This window comes from Emys orbicularis, chromosome 7 (assembly GCF_028017835.1).
Source record: "Emys orbicularis isolate rEmyOrb1 chromosome 7, rEmyOrb1.hap1, whole genome shotgun sequence".
NCBI lineage: Eukaryota > Metazoa > Chordata > Testudines > Emydidae > Emys > Emys orbicularis.
In genome coordinates, this window is record NC_088689.1 from 95,422,936 (window position 1) to 95,450,059 (window position 27,124).

Below are 27,124 nucleotides of genomic sequence, written 5' to 3' on the forward strand. Positions count from 1 at the left end.
CAAGGTTTTGCACACACATCCTATTAACTGGTTTGGTCCCTATACACACACTAAACAATCCCCTTAATGCCCCTACATTCTGATTATTCTTGTTCCTAGCACGGGTGGAGTTGGAGTTGGAGTGCTGGTCAGTCAGAACATAGGTGCTCATTACTGCTGCTCTTGCAGCCTGTGAGCACGGCTGTTTCAGGATACTGCCACATGGAGGCACAATTTGCCTTTTAGAGGTGAAATGAGTGGATTGCTCCTGTGTCATTATCAGACTTACCACTTGCTTGTTTTGTTGCAGCAAAGGGCAGGAGAGGTCAAGCTGAGGATTTGCATAAATAGGAGTCAAAGTGAGTCGGGAAGGGGCTGCGCAGATAAATTTCACAACGGCAGGTTCGATGGCTGGAAAAGGGTTGGTAACTGTGGGCTTATTTCCAACGGTTAAGGCAATCACCTGTATGACATTTGGGAAAGTCAACAAGAAAGCAAAGAACAACAGAGTGCAAGTATATTTTACAGGTATAACTATCCTGCTTGAGGCATCTCAGTTATTTTCTGGTGTCAAGATAGAATAAATAAGATACGATATGAAGGGCTCATTAGTTCATGCCCCAATCACTTTCTATACCACAGACAGACAAGTGAAAGGGATACATTTTAAATGCTGTTCCAGACCATTATCAAAGCACAAATTCTCAGTCCCTTTTCATAGTTATTACTATCTCACCAAACTGACAAGGCGGCGGCTTTCAGAGCTTATAAAGACAGTCATCTGGGGTCATTCTCTCATAGGAGGGAAAGGAAGCCAACAGGGAACTGAGCTGGAGGTCCTGTAGCCACTTCAGCAGCTTTAAAAACGGCATTTGTTTTTTCATTTTTTCCCTACAGCTCTCTCTCACATGATAATATCAGACTGAATTAAGTGCAGGCACCTTGGGTTTTCCCCTTGTTGGCTGCCTATGAATAATCCCTATCAGCTATTGGTGAGAATTATTGCAATACCATTCAAATGTGACCATTTCTGTATCATAAAGGTTCCGAATTATATTTTCTTACAGGAGTCCCCGATGGAGAGGTAACAGCAAGAAACTGTTTCTTTTGGACTAACCCTGCTAGATTCAATTGGGTTTTGTGCAGTATGCATTTTGGGATGCCAGCTACATTCGGTAGTTAATAGCCCTTGGAAGAGGATTAGATAACTGGTCAAAATGTAGACCACAGCAAGGCAATATACAAACTGAATAGTGTCTGCAGGCAGGGGAATTCACTTCTACTACGTATTGCAGAAACAAGTGCTAATGGATCTTGGCTGTGTGTGTACCCAATCTTTGAGCATTAGAGCTGGACACCTTCCCATAAGTGACTGGATAAGTGGCATACCAAACTGGTACACCATGGAGAGAACTTGGGGCCCCCTTATTGATATTTATTCAAGTCAATGGAGCTACACCAAGGATTAGTTTGATCCAGTATTGCAAGTTAGACTAAAGAGTTCAGTCTCTTCTTAAAATAACCTTTTGCAATTATCTTATTCATGGTAAATACATTCAACGGCAGCTATAAGGATTTATCTGTTTTAATACCTTCCATGATATACAGTTACTATGAACTGGCTTCATACTACAATACAGCCATTGTAATCCTCTTTATAACAATTTCAAAAATGCTTCACTCTTGACTGATACCAGACTGAACAGAGTTCATAAGCGATAGGCAGTCATGTACTTATTCAAGTTCCATACTGGCTTATTACAAAAGCTGTTAATCATTTGGAGGCTATACTTTATCATAAATCAATCTGGCTTCTCTTCTCAATTACTCTGCCCAGGATTTGACAGAGAACAACATAAATAGCTTCTGGCACTTACTTGTTCTCCCAGGGTTTTGCAAGATACTCTAACCCAGTGCTGGAAATGATTCCGAGATGTCGGAGGCCCAAATAAAGATAAACCAATACTTTCTGTATCTTCAGCAGTGATGTTCCTAAAGAATTTTGAAGGTTCCTGTACCCATGGTCTTGGTCCACCTTCAAACAACATGTCTTTGGAAGAACCCAAAGTTACCAAGGCAACAGAAGAAGGATCTATAGTCTGGAAATGAACAAAAGTTATACTCATTCATATACACCATAACATACATAAATACACACACACACACACACACATATATATATATTAATATGATACTGGAATCTATCAGATGACCATACTTTATGTGAAATTTTTCTCATTCTCAGTGGAAGAGCCGTTTGATTATCATTTCTGTTTAGCTGATGATCTGTTCTACACAAACTTTTATAAATATGGTTAATTCAGAACACAGCAGTACTAAAATGATTAGCAACAATTAAAAGTAAACGTTGCTCATTAGGGCTATGCCCACAGTGCCTTAGGAACTCTGTTTTTCCTTCTATTGATGATAATTCTCCAATCTCCCCCTCTTATGTTAACTGAGCTACTCCGGGGGGGAAGAGATTCTGAGTAAAATCCCGGTCCCACTGAAGTAAATGGCAATCTTCTCATTGATTTAAATAGGGCCAGATTGCACCCTCTATCATTGGAAACCCTTCAGGTTGCTTAATCTCCCAGGTACAGCTGTTCTTCAGAACCTGCATTTTACACCCTGACTTTATTTACCCCACTAAATGAAACAAAGGTCTCACTTCAAAACCCTACAGGAATATTAGAACAAATTCTGCACTGATTTAAATCCTAGCCCATCTCATTGATGTTGCCTGCAATAGAAATCAACAGGGAAATTGGTTTGACATTTTTAATGTACAAAGAATCATCTGTTTCAAGTGTTCCACAACCTCATGTTAGTAAGACAGACCAAGACTGATCTGGACATAGGATGGCTCAATTCTTTCTGTGAAAATTCGTGCATGCTGGTTGGAGGAACATGGTTATAAATACTGGGCACACTCAACCCTCATAGGTTATTCTCGTTGCACAGACATCCACATGTTGCCAAAACTGTAAAGTTTATTCATTCATATGCTTTTGCCCTGTCCTTGACTCCTAACTATTTGTCTTCTTATGCCAGGGATTCTTCCACTTTTTCGCTCTGTGGACCACTTCATAAGAGACGTTTTAATGGAAGACAACTCCTCCCAATGTCTCACCCCTGCATTTTTATACATAAAAATATTTCATTCTTCAGATGGCAACAACAAGGAAGAGTACTATGGATCACTGTTTGAAAACCACAGTTCTAAGGTCTTTCTAAAGTTCCTGTCACTGTGCTATCTAAGCACTGGCCAACAATGAAAAGATAACAGAGTAATCCCTAAAGTAGTCTATCCTCCCCCCTTCCATACACCCATGTCCCTTTTATTTGTTGCCCCCAGAAGGGATGCACTGATGTCGTATCTGTAATACTTCTAATGAATAGATAATATCTTAACTCAATGGGAGAGAAGATCTTTTATTCTGTTCTGGATAGCTCAACATCCTCCTGTCTGAAAGATGTGCAAGGATCTCCTCTTTTTTTTAAAAGACTTCTTTGATCTGATATGGAATCCATTTATTACTTCTGTTAAAGGCTATATTTAATTTCCCCAAACCTGGTGCATTCCATTTTGTAATCTCAATCTGTGTATTTTAACACCAAGAAATGAAACACTCATTCTTCAACTGATGCAATTCATATAACTTTTTCCCAGTCGAATGGACTCCTCATCCCCTTGTTAATACGATACCTATATTCACTTGTATAAACTCTTACATGTCAATTTAAACTTTTGAATTTACTATGTATGCTGTGTTCAATCTTAAAACACCCAACAGCTTACCTAGTTAATAGAAACAGAACTGAAAATTTGTGGCCTCTTTGCCCTATAAAACTGTATTGAGAGTTAGGTTTTTTTTAATGTAGTACTCAGAGCTGAATTTAGAATACTTTATAAAAGTAAAATTGCAATAAATATAGCCAGTAATTAAGATGATGGAATGATTATTGGCAGAGGCGAAGCAGAGTTCAGGGGATGGGAGTGGGACACAGCAGCAAATGGACTCTTATTTTATTCTTTTATTTTATTTTAACTATGTTAGTCAAGTATATTAGGTTAAGACAGACTAGTGTGTATTTCCAAATTGATCCCCACTTTCAGAGTGTTGGACAGAACGTGCCCTTGTCAAAAAATCTCTACAATGAGCCTTGGGGATGAAATACAAAATTAGTGTTTTAGTTCCATACAGGTGAAACAGGATTTCTTTTACTCTGATCAATGCCGCAGAAACAACTCTTGGACAGAATGTAATCTTTTAAAGTGAAATCATCATTAGACATATGCAAATTTATTTATTCCAGATTCTGAAACACTGCTATCCTAACATGCAGCAGTGGTAGCCTCTGTGGATTCAGTCGCTGGCATCTAATCATGAAGCTGACACACTGTCCTATGCTTCTTAATCATTCCTTGGACTTGTGAATACTGTCCTTTAAGAGGTTCTTATTTCACTTTGTAACCTGTCCAATGGTGAAACACATTTTAATTGTTTGCAAGGAAAAAAATACTCAGTTCCACAGACTACACAGGCCACCAGACTCTGCCTTTTTTGCCAAATAATGATTTTGTGTGCTGTGACTACAGGGGTAATAGGCTACGCTTGCTTCTACCTGCTGCTGTGGCCATGCAATTGTGACTGCTCTCATTACTAGCTTATTAGGCCAATCATTAATCATTTTAAACAGACAGTTAGATACAAGGAAGGCTTTGAACCTCCCACCACTTCAAAGTTTACTGATGAGTAACTAATTAATTCAACAGTTATAATATTTTTCTCCAAAATGTATCTGAGTTCAGAAAGATTCAATTTCTTGAACTGATTGACAAGTCCAGATCTCTTTATAAACCTTGTACTATGTGTTATCATTTAGCAGCATATTTTCTCCATTTAATTCACCTAATAGCAACTTCATCTCCCAGGATTTTATATTACTCTTATTGAGATCTGCAATATACTGCCTTTGCTTCATTACTGTGGTTTTTATATTTCCTTTTTGAAGTGAAGATGACTGTGGGCAAATTTAGTACAATATTCATGAAAGTTAGAGACTAGCAAAACTAGCTAAAAACAGGAATAGTCTGAACAGCATGTGCACCCAAGTTCTCTTACTCTCACATGAAATGTCCCTAGCTTCTGTTTGCTAGAAGCTGGGAATGGGTGACAGAGGATGGATCACTTGATGATTACCTGTTCCATTCATTCCATGTGGGGCACCTGGCATTGGCCACTGTCAGAAGACAGGATACTGGGCTAGAGGGACCTTTGGTCTGACCCAGTATGGCTGTTCTTATGTGTTCTTATATGCATCACTCTTCCAGCAAATCCACACTCATGCTGACAGTATCCCCTGTTATTCTAGTCCTAGGTCTTTTCTTCAGACCTGTCTATCTGTGATTGTTTTCGGATAGCACCAAACTCACTTTCATTTCTGAACAAAGGGAGAAACAGAAATACAGTGCACTAACCCAATACAGAATTCTACCAAGTCCTTTGTTTGGCTTGGGGCACTGATTTGGTCAAGAAACATCTCAAAGACATCAGGTAAGTCGTGGTACAGAAATCAAACTGCTTGCAGTAAGTATTGGCCCTGATTCTGAAAAGTACTTAAGCCACTGGTACTTAAGCACATGCTTAAGAGACATGATTACCTGAATTGAGACATCCCCAGTCAATGGACTCTCATTTTCATATACTAGCACATAATATCAAATCTCAGTTAAGATTTAAATGAATTTTCAAGAGTAGACTGTTTTAAGAGCATCAATTAAAGAGAATATCTTACTACAGGCTTACTTTTAGTGGTAGGTAGGCAGCAATGGTGATGCTAGCACTAAGGTGGACATGACCATGAGTGTAACTAACAACAAGTGTTGTGTATCCTTGAGCCTCAGCTTTCACTCTGACTCCACTGCAAAAATCAGAACTTGGCATAAGTCTCCCTGTCAAAAAAACCCAAACAAATAAAGAGTAAACATTTGGGGAGAATAAGCGAGACATTTTGATACAGATTTTAATATAGCTTTCTTGACAGTATTATGTTTGTGCTAGAAATATGCAGGGAATATGTACAGATAATTTCAGTGACTGCACGGAGGAAATGCAATACCCATAGCTCTATTGAATAATGTATTGTCATTAGCCTCAAAACTGTCACCTTATGAAACATACAAACTTATTAAACTTCTTTTCCTTCCAAATTTTTCTAAAAGGACATCAGTCTTCTCTTTGGGATACAGAGTAATATAATTTGCTCTTTCTTTTAGCAGAGTATTTTTTCCTTGCTGTTCTAAATTGAAACTGGCTTGTAATTAAGCCAAAATAAAATGCACGGTTAAAACAATCTTTACTGCACAGAGCATGATGTATTACCTACATTCAAGTTAATGATTAAGTTCTAAGTTTTATCTAGGGGAAATTAAGTTCTTAGTTTCATGGCATGTGCCTGTTTGCTAACCCAGGTGTTTTGTGGGGTTTTCTTTTCTTCTCTCTCTTTTTTTGGGTTTGACTGGATTTTTTTTTAACAGAACAATGGCAAATAAGGTACATATCCAAACTAGGTAGAATGACATTTAAAAGAGCTGCCTCTTCAGCAAGCAGACGCCGTAAGTCTAACAATAACTGCTTTGGCTGGCTCAATAATACAACACAAGGAAGAACTAACTAACAAGAAGCAGGCTAACAAAGGATTGTGGGTGCAAGGTAATCTGGTCCAGCAGACACCAGATGACAACAGAGTTGCTCAGCCTGTTAGTGCAGAAGGATTCGTTAATGGCAAATTTAGAAGAGATTGCACATTCCATATTCTGGTCAGACAAGTGCTATAATGGTGGAAACAGCTGGGGAAGCACCTGAGGAAATGCACTGCTTAATATAGTAAGTTTCAGAAGGACAATCCTTTGGCCCTGCTCCAATGACTGCAGTGAATGGAATTTAAGAAATTGCTATCCTTGGCCCCCATTTCTCCCAGAAAACAAGCAAACAATCAAATGGGTGAATGGCTTAATAGAATTGAAAAGAGAACTTTATGCAAAGTTGGGCACGGTATCATAAGTGAAAGAGTTTGGTATCTTCACGTCAGCCAATGTGACTCCCCAAAACCTGACATAATTGGTCATTTCTGGTGAGGAAACCATCAGGTCTGTTACAGCAAGGACTTTGAAAAAACAGTGGAAAGGTCTGGGGTAGAGCAGCGTGTATGTGAGTCTGAACATTCCTCAGTGTACTCGGCTTATTTGTTGCAAGAGATTTTGGTATCCTTAAATACTAAAAGACAAAGAAATAAAAATGCTACTCCATAAAAAAAAAATAGGCATCTTCAATATACAGAAATGTTGGACTACAATGGTCTCTGTATTTGCAGTTGGACATCTCTCTAGTAATCTGCCATGAATCCATTAAAATAGGCCATTGCAAGTAGGTGAATGATTTATATTTGTAACATCTCTATTTGTCTTGTAACCTGAACTGAATACATGGGGGGGGGTGGGTTGTTTTGTTTTTTAAAATCACCTTGGAGTGGTTTGAAGACGCCACGGTTTTCTACCTCCACGACTAAGTCGAAATGTGAACAATCGCTCAGTGTGACCATCTCACTGGTTTCAATATTCACTAGGCCATTAATCCTCAAGGGAAGCTCCAGTATCTGACCCACACGTGCTTCAACTTGACACGGCGTGAACTCCATGCCACTAGGTTCAGTTACATATACCTGAGAGAGACAAGAAAAAACAATAACGTAAGACACAGCTACATAAGAAACTAGAAAGAAAGTTTAAGACTCAGTAATTACGTTTTCCCCAAAAAAAAACACCTCTCAAGGACACCTCACCACAGTCAGTTTCCCTCTGAGAGAAGAGGGCTAGAAACAACCGCCCAGAGTCCCAACAGTGCTGTTCCCCATAACTGCCAGGGAGAGGTGTGAAAGAGTGACTAGAAGCATTCCGTAAAATTTTAATACTCTGCCAGACAAGAGATCTTTTCACAAGTGCATTGAAACCTGCACCTATTTTTATGCACTCTATAATCTGCTGCCTATTTTATTCTGGGATTATTTTAAAACGTTGGACCTTTCCCCCCCATAAGACACTACCACAGATTCCGACAGAGGAAGTTTCTGAGCTGAAGTTCCATGGGTATAAGGGCTTGAGCCAATCCCATTGAAGTCAATGGGAGTCTTTCAACCAGTTTCAATGGGCTTTGGATCAAGAAAGGAGATGGCAGCACTGTATGAGGGAAATGCTGGTGGGAGTTTATATTAATTTTTTCTATAACTATGTTAATAGACTCAGATTAAGGGAGTCTTTTTTCAATAGTGTATTTATAAGAGATTGTAAAGGGTGCTCAGTGCTTGGTATAGTTTGGGGTTTTTTGGTACAATAGCGGAAATCTCAGTAAGTAAAATGACAATCTGGAGCTTGATCCTGCAACTTTTATTTATGCAGGTAATCCTTACGTGAGAGGCGACAAAGAGTCCTGTGGCACCTTACAGACTAACAGACGTATTGGAGCATAAGCTTTCGTGGGTGAATACCCACTTCGTCAGATGCATGATGTGAGAAGCAACTCTGACATCAAAAGGGTTACATGTGTAAGTAAGAGAGGCAGCATCAGATCCTAGGAGTCTAGATGGTCTGAAATGATTAATAGAATGTTTAAAGACATTATCTGAAGTGTTGATGAGCAGGCCCTTGAATGGTATTTGTTTGTTACTCCGATTTGTTACCTTCTTGCTAATGTTAAAGAAACCATCACAGACGGATTGTAACACTTCATAACCATTGCTGTGATCAAAGCTTTTCATTTGCAGCATCTTTAACTTTTTAAACCATCTGCCAAAAGCTTCAGGGTAAATTGTTAGACCATATGGTACGGTGTTAAAACTGCAATCCTCATGGAACATAAACGACTATTCTTATAACTTGCTTATCAAGGTCAGCAGATAAAGCTCCTACCCCAAACACTTCAATTTATTCCAAACAGAACACATAACATTTAACACGTTAGCAGAGATATTTAGTACCTTCACACGATGCTCAATTTGCTCAATGTATTGCTCTAAAAGCTTGCATGGTAAGAAGCATTTTTCTGAGTTATTACCGTCTATAAACTTTGAATTGTATTTGGAAATAGAGCTTTAATTAAAAACATCATTTCTGAACCTCCTGCAGGCAACTGTCATATTGCTAAAAAGTGACATCTTTGGGACACAGATAATATGGGCGCAGTGTCACAAAGATTGTAAAGTAGTTTGCATCTTGCTTTAACAGCCAGATCATCACAGTTTACACATTTAAACACTATGTTTAATGTCCATTTAAACTACATTTTGTAGAATTGATGTAGTTAACTTAAAATACATTAAAAGCAAGCTGGTGCACCCTGCAAAGATGTTGCAGATGCAGTTTGACCCAGCAAGTTTTGTTTCGAAAGATTTTTCCCAACACAGTCATATTAAACAAAAAAGTCTGGCTGCTTAAATAGCTCTCTTTTCATTACGGGACAGTACTGGAGAGTTTGACAAGCACATACTCTCTCACACTCTTGCCAGAAGGAGCTCTGAAGCAAACAAGGATACAATGTGGAACCTGAAGGATTTTAGCTATGCTGGATAAGGGAGGTCATAAAAGCGATTAGGCATTTTGGGTCACCAGTGTCTGCAATTTTAATCCAATCAGTTTGCTCCACATCGGCTGCTAAATTATATCCATGCACCTGTTATATCCATGCACCTGTCTTCCAAGTCTACAAATGCTCTTCCGAACTCAACTGCCACCTTTTCTTGGAGATGGCTAGCATTTTTTTTACAAGGCTCTCAGTTGGATGTAAGGGTGAAAAGTTGCTTGCCAGACTGGGTCTCTTATCGCTTGGCATAAATAAGCATATTCCAGGTGAGGAGTTCTCTATTTATGACCATATTGTACACAAATATACCTGCTCCAGGTCTCAAAATAATCACACACAAATTTGCAGCTCTCAACCACCATCTCTTACTTCTACTGCTGGAGTTCAGGAGCAAGCTTTTACCCCTCAATTCAGGTTCTCTCTACAATGCTTAGCTTTTTAAAGCTGTACTTCTACTCTGCCTTTTTCAAAAGCCTGCATTCAAGGCCATGCTCATGCTTCAGAGGCTGCATTTCACTGAGGGTGATACAGACAAGGGTATGCCCATTTTGGCCCCAATCTAGCTTAAAAAGTTAAGCACATGCTTACATGCCATGCTATATTGGGGCTGCCTGTATTCCCAAGAGCACCATGAATGCTACACAACAGTTGAATACAGTGAAAAATAACACCGTTTTTGAAGTAGGCAGAATGCAGTTACCTAAGTTAGAATCTGACCAGAACAACTGGGGCTACTTCCTTCTCTTTTGTAAAATAAATTAATAAAATAAAATAAAATAAAATAAAATATGGTTTATCCATTAAATTTATTTTCTTCCATTTTTTGTTCAGGATTACTTAAAGGCATTGGCCAGTTCTCCATTAAGGAACAGGGCATCAAGTTCCCCCAACTGAAAACTTCCAAAGCTGCAAAAATGCTAGGAAAAAGTATTTAAATTCATGGAGCTCCATCATAAGCCTCGAGTAGGGACTTTTCTGCTCCCCCACTTCTTGTCACAGAGATTTTCTTGAAGGTAGATTGCGATGCTTGTTCCTAGATTTTTCCCCACTAGGTGACTACCACAAGCAATGATTATTCTATAAAAGCAGTAAGAGCGGGTGTGGGCTTGCAGAGAGGTGGCCAATGCTTCCAAATGCCTCCTGACTGAGGTATATTTTTTTGTCCCCTGTATCCTTCTAAAGCAATAACCCACTGAAGGAATCATGGTGTCTTTTCTAAACAAGTTTTAGCTTGTTTGGGGATCTGGAGCTCAGCTAGGTTTGTCACGTGGGATTTTGTAAAATTCTGTCTTTCTATCCTTGCTGAGAAATGCCCATCCACCTGGATGGTGTCTGCTATCATTTAGCATAAGGGAAAAACAAACGGTTTCTGGCAGAGGCTCTGCAGGGCAACAAACAGTGTTTTTACTTAGGGTTATCAGGCTGATTGCTTGGCCTGCAGCGAGTGAGTATTTGTTACTTTTTTAACAAAGAATTCAACTGGGAAAAGCCTTTCCTGGGAGAGGAGGTAAAGGGACAGGCTAAATTTCATCGCTGGGATTGACATTAAAATAGTAATTAAAGAGATAGTCTGAGAGGAGCCCCCAGTAGCATGAGCTCTGACTCAGCTTGCCTGCCGCAGGGCATGGACGCAGAATTCTGTGGGACATGTGACCAGGGGTTGTGGTTTAAGAGACACTCTGCTCCTTGACTGACAGCTCTCCCTGCCTTCTCTACAGCTGCTAAAGTCAAATTTCAGAAGAGACCAGAGAAAATACTGTTTACCTTCATTTCTCCATAGTGCAGTGGGTTCTGAACATCATTTGCCTGTATAACACTGACACCAATATCACTTCCAGTTGTCATGACTCCTTTGACTGTTACTGTAGCAACAGCCTGGTTAGAATAGGACCAACTGAAATTTCCACTTCCACCGTGAGCCTAAAACATGAAGGAAAAAATATTTAATTTGTATTAATATGGTGCCCTGTTCTCTTGGTTACCATCTACCCAAACTTCGGACATAGTACATAAAATGCTAGACACACTGCATAGAGTTAAGAATGCTAGCACTGAAATACAATGAAACTGAGGCCCCAGCACTTTAAATCAGCAAGGCCAGGGATTAGCAGATTCCTGCCCTTCACTCATTTTAATTTCAGATTTATTCACACACATACATTTTGCTCATCACTGCTGCTAACCTAAACACCTCTCTACCACTGCTGCAAAACTCTAATGCTCAAAGATTCCTGTGATTAATAGCACTTGCAGTCAGCATATCATTTCACAAGTCAGCACAACAGAGGCCCAGCGTGTGTGATTGCTGTATTTTTCAAAACTCTGATTAATTTTCTGTTGCTGAAAGCCAAAGACAGTCAAGTGGACGTTTTTAGGTCTCAGTGCAGCTAACCTACTGTACTATGGCAACTGGCTTCTACCAATGGGAATTGTTGAGAAGTCTAAAAAGCAAAAGAAGAGGGCAGAGAAAAGGAAACAAAAATTGAATTTTTGCTGCCATCGCATCTTTATTTTTAGCCTGAACGGTATGTTAGCAGATGTTTCTGTATCTGTACATCCGGCATACATATTGCTCCAGGAATTTATCCATCAGGAGTGAGTGATAGGTAGGAATGCAGATTGCCCACACTTAGGGTATGTCTACACTACAGGATTAATTCGAATTTATATAATTCGAATTTAGGAAACCGATTTTATAAATTCGAATGTATTCGGCCACACTAGGCACCATTAATTCGGTGGTTTGCGTCCAAGCTACCATAGTAGCATCGATTTCCAGAGCGTTGCATTGTGGGTAGCTTTTACATAGCTATCCCATAGTTCCCGCAGTCTCCACCCCCCTTGGAATTCTGGGTTGAGACCCCAGTGCATGATGGGGCAAAAAACATTGTCGCAGGTAGTTCTGGGTACAGCCTCCCCCTCCCTCCCTGAAAGCAACGGCAGACAACCATTTCGCGCCTTTTTTCCTGAGTGAACTCTGCAGACTCCATTCTGCATCAAGCATGGATCCCGTTGTGCTCCAGAACGCAGTCTTGAACATTATAAACACCTCGCGCTTTCTCGTGGAGTTTATGCTTACACAGGACCAGAAAAAAGAGGCGAGGAGGAGGAGGCGGCGATTGCAGCGCAGCGACCAGCGTGATGAGGACATGGACACGGACACAGAATTCTCTGAGACCGCGGGCCCCGGTGCTTTGGAGATTATGATGTTAATGGGCCAGGTTATAGGCTTGGAACGCCGATTCTGGGCCCGGGAAACAAGCACAGACTGGTGGGACCGCATAGTGTTGCAGGTGTGGGACGATTCCCAGTGGCTGAGAAACTTTCGCATGCGTAAGGGCACTTTCATGGAACTTTGTGACTTGCTTTCCCCTGCCCTGAAGCGCCAGAATACCAAGATGAGAGCAGCCCTCACAGTTGAGAAGCGAGTGGCGATAGCCCTGTGGAAGCTTGCAACGCCAGACAGCTACCGGTCAGTCGGGAATCAATTTGGAGTGGGCAAATCTACTGTGGGGGCTGCTGTGATGCAAGTAGCCAAAGCAATCACGGAGGTGCTGCTACGAAAGGTAGTGACTCTGGGAAATGTGCAGGTCATAGTGGATGGCTTTGCTGCAATGGGATTCCCTAACTGTGGTGGGGCAATAGATGGAACCCATATTCCTATCTTGGCACCGGAGCACCAGGGTACCCAGTACATAAACCGCAAGGGGTACTTCTCAATGGTGCTGCAAGCACTTGTGGATCACAAGGGACGTTTCACCAACATCCATGTGGGCTGGCCGGGAAGGGTTCATGACGCTCGCGTCTTCAGGAACACCAATCTGTTTAAACGGCTGCAGCAAGGGACTTACTTTCCGGACCAGAAAATAACCGTGGGGGATGTTGAAATGCCAATTGTTATTCTTGGGGACCCAGCCTACCCCTTAATGCCATGGCTCATGAAGCCATACACAGGCAGCCTGGACAGGAGTCAGGAGTTGTTCAACTACAGGCTGAGCAAGTGCAGAATGGTGGTAGAATGTGCATTTGGCCGTTTAAAAGGTCGCTGGCGATCCTTATTGACTCGCTCAGACCTCAGCCAAACCAATATCCCCATTGTTATTACTGCTTGCTGTGTGCTTCACAATCTCTGTGAGAGCAAGGGGGAGACCTTTATGGCAGGGTGGGAGGCTGAGGCAAATCGCCTGGCTGCTGATTACTCGCAGCCAGACACCAGGGCGATTAGAAGAGCACACGATGAAGCGCTGCGCATTAGGGAAGCTTTGAAAACCAGTTTCATGACTGGCCAGGCTACAGTGTGAAATTTATGTTTGTTTATCCTTCCTGAAAACCCGCCCCCTTTATTGACTCATTCTCTGTAAGGAACCCACCCTCCCCCTTCCCCCAGCTTGCTTTCAAAGGAAATAAAGTCACCATTGTTTAAAAATCATTTATTCTTTATTAATTGATTATAAAAAGAGGGAGAGAACCTGAGTGGGGTTTGGGAGGAGGATCAGCGGGAAGGAAAAGCCCAGTAAAAAAAGGTTAAGAAAATGGCAGCCTTTTGCTTGGGCTGTCCACTGGGGTGGAATGGGAGGGTGTACGGAGCCTCCCCCCCCGTGTTCTTACACGTCTGGGTGTGGAGGCTATGGAACATGGTGAGGAGGTAGGGGGGTTATACAGGGGCTGTAGCGGCACTCTGTTCTCCAGCAGCCGTTCCTGAAGCTCCACCAGACGCCGGAGCATGTCTGTTTGCTCACGCAGCAGCCCCAGCGTTGCTTCCCGACTCCTCTGATCTTCCTGCCGCCACCTCTCATCTCGAGCGTCTCTCCTCTCCTCACGTTGGTCCCTTCTGTCCTCACGTTGGTCCCTCATGTCCTCACGTTGGTCCCTCCTGTCCTCACGGTCACTGGCTTCTTTCCTATACTTGCAAACCGTCTCCTTCCACTCATTCAGATGAGCTCTTTCATTCCTGGTGGATTGCATGATTTCGGAAAACATCTCTTCTCTCGTCTTTTTTTTACGACGCCTTATCTGGGATAGCCTTCGGGAAGGAGGAGGGAGGCTTGAAACATTTGCACCTGCTGGAGGGAGTGAAAAAAGGAGAGAATTTTTTTAAAAGATACATTTTTCAGAACAATGCTTATACTCTTTCACGGTGTATACTATTCACATTACATAGCACATGTGATTTCTGTGCAAGGTCGCATTTTGCCTCTTAATATTGAGTGCCTGTGGCTTTGCTGCTAGAGATCACAGACGCAGGTCGGGGCAACAGAATTCACCTTGCATGCTGCCATGGTAAGCCACTGTCTTTAGGCTTCTGCGCCCTGCTTTCCCACATACCAAGCAAAGCCCGTTGTGCTGCAGTTTTCCTGTTAGCTTGTTTTCTGCTGCTGAAGGTTAACACCCCCCCCCCCATCCAATTCTCTGGGATGAGTGCTTTCTCCCTCCCCCCACCGCGTGGCTGGTATCAGGGAAGATCCCTGCAGGAACCAAACTAACACCCCCCCCCCCCCCACCCGCCATGAATTCTCTGGGATGAGTGCTTTCTCCCTCCCCCCACCGCGTGGCTGGTATCAGGGAAGATCCCTGCAGGAACCAAACTAACACCCCCCCCCCCCCACCCGCCATGAATTCTCTGGGATGAGTGCTTTCTCCCTCCCCCCACCGCGTGGCTGGTATCAGGGAAGATCCCTGCAGGAACCAAACTAACACCACCACCCCCCACCCGCCATGAATTCTCTGGGATGAGTGCTTTCTCCCTCCCCCCACCGCGTGGCTGGTATCAGGGAAGATCCCTGCAGGAACCAAACTAACACCCCCCCCCACCCGCCATGAATTCTCTGGGATGAGTGCTTTCTCCCTCCCCCCACCGCGTGGCTGGTATCAGGGAAGATCCCTGCAGGAACCAAACTAACACCCCCCCCCCCCCCCACCCGCCATGAATTCTCTGGGATGAGTGCTTTCTCCCTCCCCCCACCGCCTGGCTGGTATCAGGGAAGATCCCTGCTAGCAAAACGCGAAAAGCTCTGGGCCAATCCTCCCCCCCCCCCCCCTTTGCACTTGGCTAAATGCAGGGAAGGATTTCTTTTCAGCCACAGGCAAACAGCCCAGTAGGAACGGCCACCTCAGTCCCCTTAATTAAATTCCCTTATTTCAACCAGGTTACCCTAAGCGATATCACTCTCCTGAGGATTACACAGCAAGATAAAGAACGGATGTTGCTTGAATGCCAGCAAACACCGGGACCATACGCTGCCAGGCTCTGTCAGGCAATGATACCAGATTACTTGCTACTAGCATGGCGTGGTCAAGTGTCCTACCATGGAGGACGGAATAAGGCTGCACTGCCCAGAAACCTTGTGGCAAGGCTTTTGGAGTACCTCCAGGAGAGCTTCATGGAGATGTCCCTGGAGGATTTCCGCTCCATCCCCAGACATGTTAACAGACTTTTCCAGTAGCTGTACTGGCTGCGAATGCATCCCAAGTGCTCAGGGCAAATTAATCATTAAAAATGCTTGCTTTTAAACCATGTTTTATATTTTAAAAGGTAAACTCACCTGAGGTCCCTTCCATGGGGTCATGGTCTTGGGTGCTGGCTTGGGAGGCTTGGGAGGGTACTTCAGTCAGGGTGAGAAACAGTTCCTGGCTGTTGGGGAGAACGGAGAGCTGGGTGCTCTCTGCCAGCTCGTCCTCCTCCTCCTCCTCTTCCCCTTCCACGGAATCATCAGGTGTACCTGATGAGATTATCCCCAGCTCGGAATCCACAGTCAGAGGTGGGGTAGTGGTGGCGGCCCCCCCTAGAAATGCATTTAGCTCAGCGTAGAAGCGGCATGTCCGCGGCTCTGACCCGGAGCGACCGTTTGCCTCCTTTGCTTTTTGATAGGCTTGTCTGAGCTCCTTGACTTTCACGCGGCACTGATCTGTGTCCCTATTGTGGCCTCTCTCCATCATGCCCTTGGAAATTTTTTCATAAGTTTTGGCATTTCGTCTTTTCGAACGCAGTTCAGCTAGCACTGAATCCTCTCCCCATATAGAGATCAAATCCAGTACCTCCTGTACGGTCCATGCTGGTGCTCTTTTTCGATTATCAGCCTGCATGGTTACCTGTGCTGATGAGCTCTCTGTGGTCACCTGTGCTCTCCACGCTGTGCAAACAGGAAATGAAATTCAAATGTTCCCGGGGCTTTTCCTGTCCACCTGGCCAGTGCATGCGAGTTCAGATTGCTGGCCAGAGCGGTCACAATGGTGCACTGTGGGATAGCTCCTGGAGGCCAATAACATCGAATTGCGGCCACACTAACGCTAATTCGAATTGACAAATTCGATTTTGGCGCTACTCCGCTCGTCGGGGTGGAGTACAGAAATCGAATTAAAGGGCCCTTTAATTCGAATTAAATGGCTTCGTTGTGTGGACGGGTCAAGCGTTAATTCGAATTAAGGCAGCTAAATCCGAATTAAAGTCGTAGTGTAGACCAGGCCTTACCTTGGGCAATACAGAGGCCTGTACACTGTGTAGGTTACATCCTCAGCCAGGCTCTCTAAGGATTCAATCATTGCCAAACCTAGATATTCAAGTCAAAGGGGACCATTCCCAAGAATCAGACCTTTCCAGTTCATGAAGGATTTTAAGATAAATTGCCAGGACTTTAACTTTATTTTAGTTTAGTGGAGCGAGGGGGAACAACTAATTATTCAGTCTTATGGTCTGTATCACAAGAGAGATGAATGACTTTGCCCATTAAGTAGTATGGTAACTCTGTAGCTTATTGAAATCAAAGCAGAATACTATCTGCTGAAGTTTCACATTCACACTGAGTCAAGAACCATCAAGTTTGCCGCATCAAAAGTAACACGGTCATTCTCAATCTGTAACATTCTTATATAAAGAAAACCATTGCTATAGAATTCATAGTTTTTAAACAGCATTATGGTAAGTTACACAAATAATTCTGTGGCAACATCTTGCTGCACAGCAAAAAGTACTGAGAATAATTTGCATTTTTTAAAAAAACATCTTTTTCTCTATCACCCAGGTACCCCTCTCCACATGCTATGGTCGACCTGTGAGACAATGTTCCATAATGAGAATAATGTCCTACGGCAAGAAGCTTCAAATTATGTGGGGGTTAATTTCTGTAGCATAGTAAACATTTTCTATGAACAGTTTCATGATTCAACTGATGTAAACAAAGTACAATGAAAAACAAGATTCATGTGGGCAGTAATCATAGGTCTAAAAGGAGGAACAGCTGAGACACATGCAAGTAGACTCTTCCCAAAGAATCAAAGAGGAACCAATTTAATATGGTAGTTCCTTTTCTCTCATGGGCTTCTGGATGGCCCATTAACAGAAAATCATCAGAAAAAAAAAAGAAAAACTACTGGCCAAATAGGCAACAGTTGGAGTGGGACTAGGGGAAATAGGCTCAGTCGAGAAGGGTGAAAGCTCAGATTCCTTAGGATAATGCAGAATTATTCATTCAAAATGCTTTGGAGACATCAGGTATATCTGGATAAACAGAGCTTCACTTAAAATAGTCAGAAGACTGACTGTAAAAATGTTACCTTCTTATGTGTACACAGAGTCACATCTTCTTACCAGGCAGCCAAAAAAAAAGTGTTGCTACATTTTACTCTAGTTACTACTGGACAGCTCAGGGAGAATAAACTGGATTCTATCCTGACTTGCACATCATCCATGGACTTGTTAACTGGGCCCACCCCGCACAATTTGTATTACTGATGATGCACAAGCCAGAAAGAACACAGCTTGACTTTCAGATTCCTAGCTTTGTAGGGCTGACACTTGGCTTTTCTAAAGTAAGTAAAATAAAAAGATGTTTAAACTCTCTTTTTACATGTATTCAGAGCCAGTTTAGAAATCTGTGACAAAATAAACATGGAATCCCCATGATGCTATTTGGGCAGAAACACTTTTCAGAGATTAAACAAACTTTGGGAGTAGTCCAAAGCCCACCAAAATCTCTGGGCGTTTATTCCTTGACTTAAAAGGGCTTGATCTGAAACTCACTGAGCAAGAGGTGGAGACTAATCTGAAAACAAGAATGGCAGTAATAATCTGTCTACTGTAATTAATAACCAATTGTAACTGAGCACTAACTGCTGTTGTGATAATTAAGCCTACAAATTTGCCCTAATTGTGAGGGAAGCCATGAGAAGTGAAAGTTCATGAAATGTCACAATAGCCTATTACAACAAGCAGTGATGGGAAAAGCAAGATAGAAAGACTGAATTAGTAAAAAGAAAAAAGGCTTCCTGTTATAATACAAGGACTGTGTTAAGATTATGACTGGTAAACATGAGGAGCAGAGGACTGGAAATCAATGAATCAAAATACCTGCGTCTGAAATTAGGTCTAACTGATGGACAAAATAACGAGGGGGTGGATTATTCCACCCATCATTTCCTTTTGGGGTTCTTAAAGAAAGAGACTTTGGGAGAAAAATTGGTTCCTGGAGTGAGCTTCACTATCCTGGCTACCACCCTCACCATCTCCTGAAACCCAGGATCTTCTTCATTTTAATCCTGAGAGATGACCACCTGGGATGTCAGACTTTGTCTCCTCCCCCTAAAATGTTTGTTTCCTTCCCTACCTTATTTCTTCTCTTTCCTATCTCTCGCCTTTTTCCTTCTGTCTAATAAGAGTCTGGCTTAGCTGGCAAGACTGCATATTTTGCAACACTGCTGTACACCTGTGACCAGAAAGAGGCAGCTCAAAGCAATGTCCTAAACAGTCCAATGCTGGTAACAAGTTTGCCAGGTCTTGGAGTGGCTGATAAGACCATGTGCTATGTCTGTGTTTTTCCAGCAGTAAGATCAGAAGTGAGAGTTAACATCAGTGACCGAAGCTGCATTTTCTATCTTTGCTGTTCTTTTCTCTCCCTTTTTATGTATTTTCTTATTTTGACTTCTTAGGAAACAGCATTTTAACAGCAGCAGCAATAACAACAGCCCATCTCAACTAACGTCTTTTCCCCCAAAAGGACAGTTATTACCATCCTTAATACCATCTAAAACTGTGAAATGTGTTTTTTCCTTTCTAAATACTTTCAGGAGAAGAACCTCTCTTGCATTCCAGGTGAGGCCTTGGGCATTGAGTCCAAGTGGACCTTGTTCAGGACCTCAATCATTGAGGCAGCCACGAAAAGCTGTGGCCTGAAGGCGGTTGGTGCCTGTCATGGTGGCAACCCTAGGACTGCTGGTAGACTCCAGTGGTGAGGGAAGCTGACAAGTCAAAGGAGGCGACCCGCCGAGCAATGCTCGCGAACCGGACTCCTGTTATGGCTGAGAGGTACTGGTTGGCTAAGAGTGCTGCAGCTGGGGCGGTTGTTGAAGCAAAAGCCCAGGCTTGGGAGGAGTTTGGAGAGACTTTGGATAATGACTACTAGATGGCCTCAAAGGTGTTCCGGCAAACCATTCATCGCCTTAGAAGGGGTCAGCGGGACGTTGCCCAGACTGTACTCAGTAAGGGTGGTGAAACACTGACTTCGACTAAGGAGACTGTCGAGAGGTGGAAGAAGCACTTTAAGGAACTCCGCAACTCGATGGACATGCCCCCCTTCCAGGAGGCAGCGCCGGACACCTCCGGTGAGATCGGATCTATTTCTGATGCTGAGGTCGATACAGCGGTAAAGTGCCTTCGTAGTGGTAAGGTAGCAGGGGTGGACAAGATTCGCCTGGAGATGCTGAAATCACTGGACAATGTTGGGGTGTCATGGTTAACGCGCCTGTTCAATGTTGCGTGGAAGGCGGGTGCAGTACCTCCAGACTGGCAAACCAGAGTGGTGGTCCCAATCTTTAAGAAAGGAGACCAGAGGGTGTGTTACAACTATAGGGGATCACACTCCTCAGCCTCCCTGGCAAAGCCTATGCCAGGGTGCTGGAGAGGAGGTTACGCCCACTAGCTGAACCTCAGATTCAGGAGGAACAATATGGATTCCATCCCAGCCGTGGAACAATGGACCAGCTCTTTGCTCTCTCGCAGATACTTGAGGAGTCGTGGGAATTTGCTAATCCAGTTTATCTTTGTTTTGTAGACCTGGAGAAAGCATATGACCACGTTCCACGAGATGTCTTGTGGGAAGTGCTGTGGGAGTATGAGGTGTCAGTGCCGCTTTTGTGTGTTATCTAGTCCCTCTATTCTCGGAGTGAGAGCTGCGCTCGTATTCTGGGCATCAAGTCGAGTTCGTGCAAGGTGGGCATTGGACTCCACCAAGAATGCGTCTTGTCTCCACTGCTGTTCGTGATTTTCATGGACAGGATATCAAGGCGCAGCCAAGCTATGGAGTGTATCTGGTAGAGGGGCTCAGAGGTGGCATCTCTGCTGTTTGCAACTGATGTTGTCCTTCTTGCTTCATCAGACTATGATCTCAGATGCTCACTCAAACGTTTCGCTGCTGAGTGTGAAGCGGTTGGGATGAGAATCGGCACCTCCAAATCAGAGGTCATGATCCTCTCCCAGAAGAAAGTGACCTGCTCTCTCCAGGTGAGGGGGGAGCAGCTTCCCCTAGTGGATAAGTTCAAGTATCTAGGGGTCTTGTTCATGAGTGATGGCAAACGGGAGCATGAGATCAACCAGCGATTGGTGCGGCAGCAATGCGGGCGCTGTACTGATCCATGATGGTGAAGTGGGAGCCGAGTTCTCACCCAAGCTCTCTGTTTACAGGTCAATCTACGTCCCCATCCTCACCTATGGTCATGAACTTTGGGTAATGGCCGAAAGGACGAGATCGCGGATACAAGCGGCGGAAATGAGGTTTCTCCGCTCGGTAGCTAGGCTTACTCTTCAAGATAGGGTGAGGAGCTCGGCTATACAGGAGGGCCTCAGAATAGAGCCGCTACTCCTCTGGATCAAGCGGAGCCAGTTGAGATGGTTCGAGCACCTAATAAGGATGCCCCCTCAGGGGCTTCCATTGGAACTCTACTGGGCACGTCCCACTGGGCAGAGGCCCTGAGGTCGACCCAGGACACGCTGGAGGGATTATATCTCCCGGCTGGCCTGAGAACGCTGGAGAATCCCCCAGGAGGAGCTGGAACCTGTTGTGGAGGAAAAGGAGGTCTGGTCCTCCCTACTCTCCATGCTGTCACCGTGACTCTCACCAAGAATAGCAGCATAAAGGAAAAAGAAGAAGAAGAAGAAGAAGACAACGACGACTTTCTCCAGCTAAAGGGAAAGGGAACATGGGGTATGCTTAAAATGAAAGCCTTATTCAATATTTTACATTTCAAATGCTTTACATTTCAAAACCTTCCCCCCTCCTCCTTTTCTGTATTTTCAATAAATTGTTAACAATGATTTATTATGGCATGTTTGCCATGGTACCAAGCAGGCTGAGGTCTCTGTACACCAAACCCCAAACCTTGTTTACTGTTGGACAGTGTGACGGTCCACGCCCCTAAGGTTGCGGGCGGCGTGGACTATCCGCCACCGTCTGTCAACTAGCCCTTTAATCCAGGGCAGTATGGCCTAGTGGCCAAAGTCTATGACGTCCCCTTTGCCTCAAGGGGACGCAGCCTAACGGCAAGAGTCTGGAACCCAGCCCGTGGCTACCGGGCGGTAGGGCCTATAGGCCAGAGTCCCAAAAGCAACCCTCGGGAGGAGGGTAGCGTGGCCTAGCGGCCGGAGTCCCCAAAAGCAACCCTCGGGAGGAGGGTAGCGTGGCCTAGCGGCCGGAGTCCCCAAAAGCAACCCTCGGGAGGAGGGTAGCGTGGCCTAGCGGCCGGAGTCCCCAAAAGCAACCCTCGGGAGGAGGGTAGCGTGGCCTAGCGGCCGGAGTCCCCAAAAGCAACCCTCGGGAGGAGGGTAGCGTGGCCTAGCGGCCGGAGTCCCCAAAAGCAACCCTCGGGAGGAGGGTAGCGTGGCCTAGCGGCCGGAGTCCCCAAAAGCAACCCTCGGGAGGAGGGTAGCGTGGCCTAGCGGCCGGAGTCCCCAAAAGCAACCCTCGGGAGGAGGGTAGCGTGGCCTAGCGGCCGGAGTCCCCAAAGCGACCCTCGGGAGGAGGGTAGCGTGGCCTAGCGGCCGGAGTCCCCAAAGCGACCCTCGGGAGGAGGGTAGCGTGGCCTAGCGGCCGGAGTCCCCAAAGCGACCCTCGGGAGGAGGGTAGCGTGGCCTAGCGGCCGGAGTCCCCAAAGCGACCCTCGGGAGGAGGGTAGCGTGGCCTAGCGGCCGGAGTCCCCAAAAGCAACCCTCGGGAGGAGGGTAGCGTGGCCTAGCGGCCGGAGTCCCCAAAAGCAACCCTCGGGTGGAGGGTAGCGTGGCCTAGCGGCCAGAGTCCCAAGAGCGACCCCTCGGGTGGAGGGTAGCGTGGCCTAGCGGCCAGAGTCCCAAGAGCGACCCTCGGGTGGAGGGTAGCGTGGCCTAGCGGCCAGAGTCCCAAGAGCGACCCCTCGGGTGGAGGGTAGCGTGGCCTAGCGGCCAGAGTCCCAAGAGCGACCCTCGGGTGGAGGGTAGCGTGGCCTAGCGGCCAGAGTCCCAAGAGCGACCCTCGGGTGGAGGGTAGCGTGGCCTAGCGGCCAGAGTCCCAAGAGCGACCCTCGGGTGGAGGGTAGCGTGGCCTAGCGGCCAGAGTCCCAAGAGCGACCCTCGGGTGGAGGGTAGCGTGGCCTAGCGGCCAGAGTCCCAAGAGCGACCCTCGGGTGGAGGGTAGCGTGGCCTAGCGGCCAGAGTCCCAAGAGCGACCCTCGGGTGGAGGGTAGCGTGGCCTAGCGGCCAGAGTCCCAAGAGCGACCCTCGGGTGGAGGGTAGCGTGGCCTAGCGGCCAGAGTCCCAAGAGCGACCCTCGGGTGGAGGGTAGCGTGGCCTAGCGGCCAGAGTCCCAAGAGCGACCCTCGGGTGGAGGGTAGCGTGGCCTAGCGGCCAGAGTCCCAAGAGCGACCCTCGGGTGGAGGGTAGCGTGGCCTAGCGGCCAGAGTCCCAAGAGCGACCCTCGGGTGGAGGGTAGCGTGGCCTAGCGGCCAGAGTTCCAAGAGCGACCCTCGGGTGGAGGGTAGCGTGAGGCTTTTTTACCAACTCAGCGGGGGGGTTCCGACCGAAACACACCGAGATTCCCCGGGGGGGGGGGGGGGGAGGTACCACTCTGTCACCCTCCCGGGGTCCCTTCCTACCAGCGTCTCCGCTGGGGTCTCCCAGGAGTCGACGGGTCCTTGGTGCTCGGCGAGTTCGGTCGTCCCATGGGTCTCCTCTAAGCGCCGGGGCGCCGGCTGGCCGTGGACGGCGTCTCTTCCCGGCGTAGCCACCGGCTGTGGCTGGTCCGCCGCAGGAGCTTCCCCGGCAGGTCCTTCGCCTACGGGCTCCAGCCCAGACTGAGCCGGTCTCCCTCCCTTTATACTCCTATAGCACTTGGAGCATGCCCAGTCCGCCCAGGGAGGCGGGACTTCCGCTGTCAGTCCCTTTGGCTTAACTCCTTCTGGGCTAAGGCGGGGTTGCCTGGCCCCGCCACACACCCTCCCCCTTAAGAAGGGGGGTCCCCGGGGCTGGTCCGCCTCCCCAACCTCCTTTCCCTGTCTAGAAAAGAAATACGCGTTAGCATGCGCCTTACCCAGACGATGAAACACGCGGAAGTCGTACGGTTGGAGGGACAGGTACCAGCGCATAATTCGGGGGTTCACATCCTTCATGCTGTGTATCCATCTGAGGGGGGCGTGGTCGGTGATCAATTTGAAGGTATTCCCCAGTAAGTAATAGCGCAGGGCATCAGAGGCCCTGGCGGCGAAATGGGCCATTTTCTCGATTGTCGCGTAGTGTTTCTCGCGGGGGAGTAGTTTTCGGCTTAGATATAGGACTGGGTGTTCCTCCCCCTCCCATTCCTGGGAGAGGACCGCCCCTAAGCTTACCTCTGACGCATCTGTTTGGAGAATGAACTCCTTTGAAAAATCGGGGTGTTGCAAGACCGGCTCCTGCATGAGTCGGTCTTTCAGCGTCCTGAAGGCCTTGTCACACAGGTCGGACCATTGTACCTGTTGTGGCTGGGAGTTTTTTGTCAGGTCCGATAGGGGTGCAGCTATGGACGCAAAGTCCGGTACAAAGCGACGATAGTACCCGGCTAGTCCCAAGAACTGGCGTACCTGTTTCTTCGTCGTGGGCGTAGCTGTGTCCATAAGGGCTTGTACCTTATTGATTTGGGGGCGCAACTTCCCTCCCCCTACGACATACCCAAGGTAGGTCACCTCTTCCTGGCCGAGATGGCATTTCGCCGGATTGGCCGTGAGCCCAGCTTCTCGGAGGGCCTGGAGGACTCCCCTGAGGTGGCGAAGGTGGTCTTTCCAGCTGCGACTGTAGATCACGATGTCATCTATATATGCCGCTGCGTATTGATCGTGAGGCAACAAGAGCTTATTCATCAGCCGCTGAAACGTTGCTGCAGCGCCGTGTAACCCGAATGGCATGGTTACAAAGTGGAAGAGGCCGAAGGGTGTTGGGAAGGCCGTTTTCTCTCGGGAATTGGGCGTAAGGGGGATTTGCCAGTATCCTTTGGTTAAATCTAGGGTCGACAAATACCTCTCTTCCCCGAGTCGTTCTAGGAGTTCTTCTACCCGGGGCATTGAGTATGCGTCAAACCTAGAGATGGCATTAACCTTCCGGAAATCGATACAGAATCGAGTGGTCCCGTCGGGCTTCGGGACCAGAACAATGGGGCTACGCCATTCACTCTTCGACTCCTCGACTACACCCATTTTAAGCATTGTGTCCAACTCTTGTCGCACTGTGGCCCACATCTTCCGTGGTATGGGACGATGGTTATCTCTCACCTTCTGGCCCGGCGTCGTCGCGATATGGTGGCTCGTCAGGTTGGTTTGTCCCGGGTGGGTTGATAGCACATCAGGGAAGTCCTTTACCAGTTGCGATATTTGGTCTCGCTGTGCCTGGGTAAGGCCGGCCCCGAGTGTCGCTGGCTTGTGGTCTAAGGGTTCCCCTGCTAGGGGTCCCAATTCTGGGTCTGGGGGCGAGAAGGTGATGAACAAGGATTCCCTAACCTTCCAGGCCTTTAAGAGATTCACATGGTAAGTCCGGGTGTCCTTCCGTCGTCCCGGTAACCGGACTTCATAATCTATGGGTCCGACCCGTCGGATCACCTCGTATGGTCCCTGCCAGTTGGCCAGGAGCTTTGATTCCGCCGAGGGTAGCAAGAGTAACACTCGGTCCCCGGGGTTAAAGCTACGTGCCTTAGCCCCTCTGTTATATAGTCGAACCTGCGTCTCTTGGGCCTGTCGCAGATGCTCCCGGGCAAAAAACCCCAAGGTTTGGAGCCGTTCTCGCAGACGTAGCACATACTGGGTGGTTCCGAGCACGCGAGTCTCCTGAGTCTCCCAGTCTTCCCTTAAGAGGTCCAGGATCCCTCGGGGCTGCCTGCCGTACAGAAGTTCGAAGGGCGAGAACCCGGTTGACGCTTGGGGTACTTCTCTTATGGCAAACAGCAGGGCTGGCAATAATGTATCCCAATGGCTGGGGTCTTCCTCTACGAACTTCCGCAGCATGGACTTCAAGGTCCCATTAAAACGCTCTACCAGCCCGTCTGTCTCGGGATGGTAAACTGACATTCGGAGCATCCGTATATTCAGGAGGCGGCACAATTCTGCTATCAATTTCGAGGATACATTAGTACCCTGATCAGTCAGGATCTCCGCGGGTATCCCGACCCTAGCGAAGACCTTCACGAGTTCGGTGAAAATCACCGGTGCCGTGGCCGCTCGGAGGGGAACAGCCTCGGGATACTGGGTTGCGTAGTCCACGATTACTAAAATAAATCGATTCCCTGTCTTGCTTCTTTCTAAGGGTCCCACTAAATCCATTCCGATATGTTCAAAGGGTACGCCGACCACCGGCATGGGTATTAACGGGGCTCGGGGTACACCTTTTGGTCCCGCCCGTTGGCATTCTGGGCAGGATGCGCAATATTCTCGGACTTCTTGGTGAATGCCGGGCCAAAAGAAACGGCGGGCCACCCTCTGAAGGGTCTTCTCCCGCCCCAGATGTCCAGCCCATGGGTTGGCATGTGCCAAGTGTAGTAGTCCTCGTCGCAACCTCTGGGGAACCAATAGCTGTCGGGGGACCTCAGGAGTATGTGGCTCCTGCACCACCCGATATAGGCGGTCCTGTTGGACCTCGAACCGTGGCCCCTGCGGAAGTCTGGGAGGTACGTCCTCTCCCGCTCCGGGGACAATGGCCTGCTCCCAAGCCCGACTCAGCGTTGGGTCCTCTCTCTGCTCCCTCACAAAGTCAATATCTCGTTCCAACTCCCTCTGAGTCTCTTCCATGGGTTGATGTTGGGCTTCGGCGGGTGTCTGTCCCGCTGTAGACGTCCCCTCCCCGGGGTCTGTCTCTGGCGTGTGTCCGAGGAGTTCCTTTCCTGGAGACGTAGCTCCTTCGATTTGCGGAGCTGACAGTTGATACTGTTGGAGGACCTCCCTAAACTTGGGCCAATCCCGTCCCAGCACTACGGGGTAGGCCAATCTGGGGGCTATGCCCACGTGGAGGACTTCCTCCCGCTGCCCTATCCCAA

At 46.6% G+C, this 27,124-nt stretch overlaps 1 protein-coding gene across 1 annotated transcript in view; it reads right to left on the reverse strand.

Annotated features, from left to right (window-relative positions):
- Window positions 1–27,124, reverse strand: part of NUP210 (nucleoporin 210) — a 117,098-nt gene that overhangs the window by 51,031 nt on the left and 38,943 nt on the right. Inside the window, exons 12-16 of the mRNA XM_065408226.1 lie at window positions 11,385–11,540; window positions 7,509–7,707; window positions 5,793–5,938; window positions 1,857–2,078; window positions 269–442 (exon numbers count right to left, since the gene is read on the reverse strand). Coding sequence (XP_065264298.1) covers window positions 269–442; window positions 1,857–2,078; window positions 5,793–5,938; window positions 7,509–7,707; window positions 11,385–11,540 — 897 coding nt within the window. The remainder of the gene's footprint in view (window positions 1–268; window positions 443–1,856; window positions 2,079–5,792; window positions 5,939–7,508; window positions 7,708–11,384; window positions 11,541–27,124) is intronic.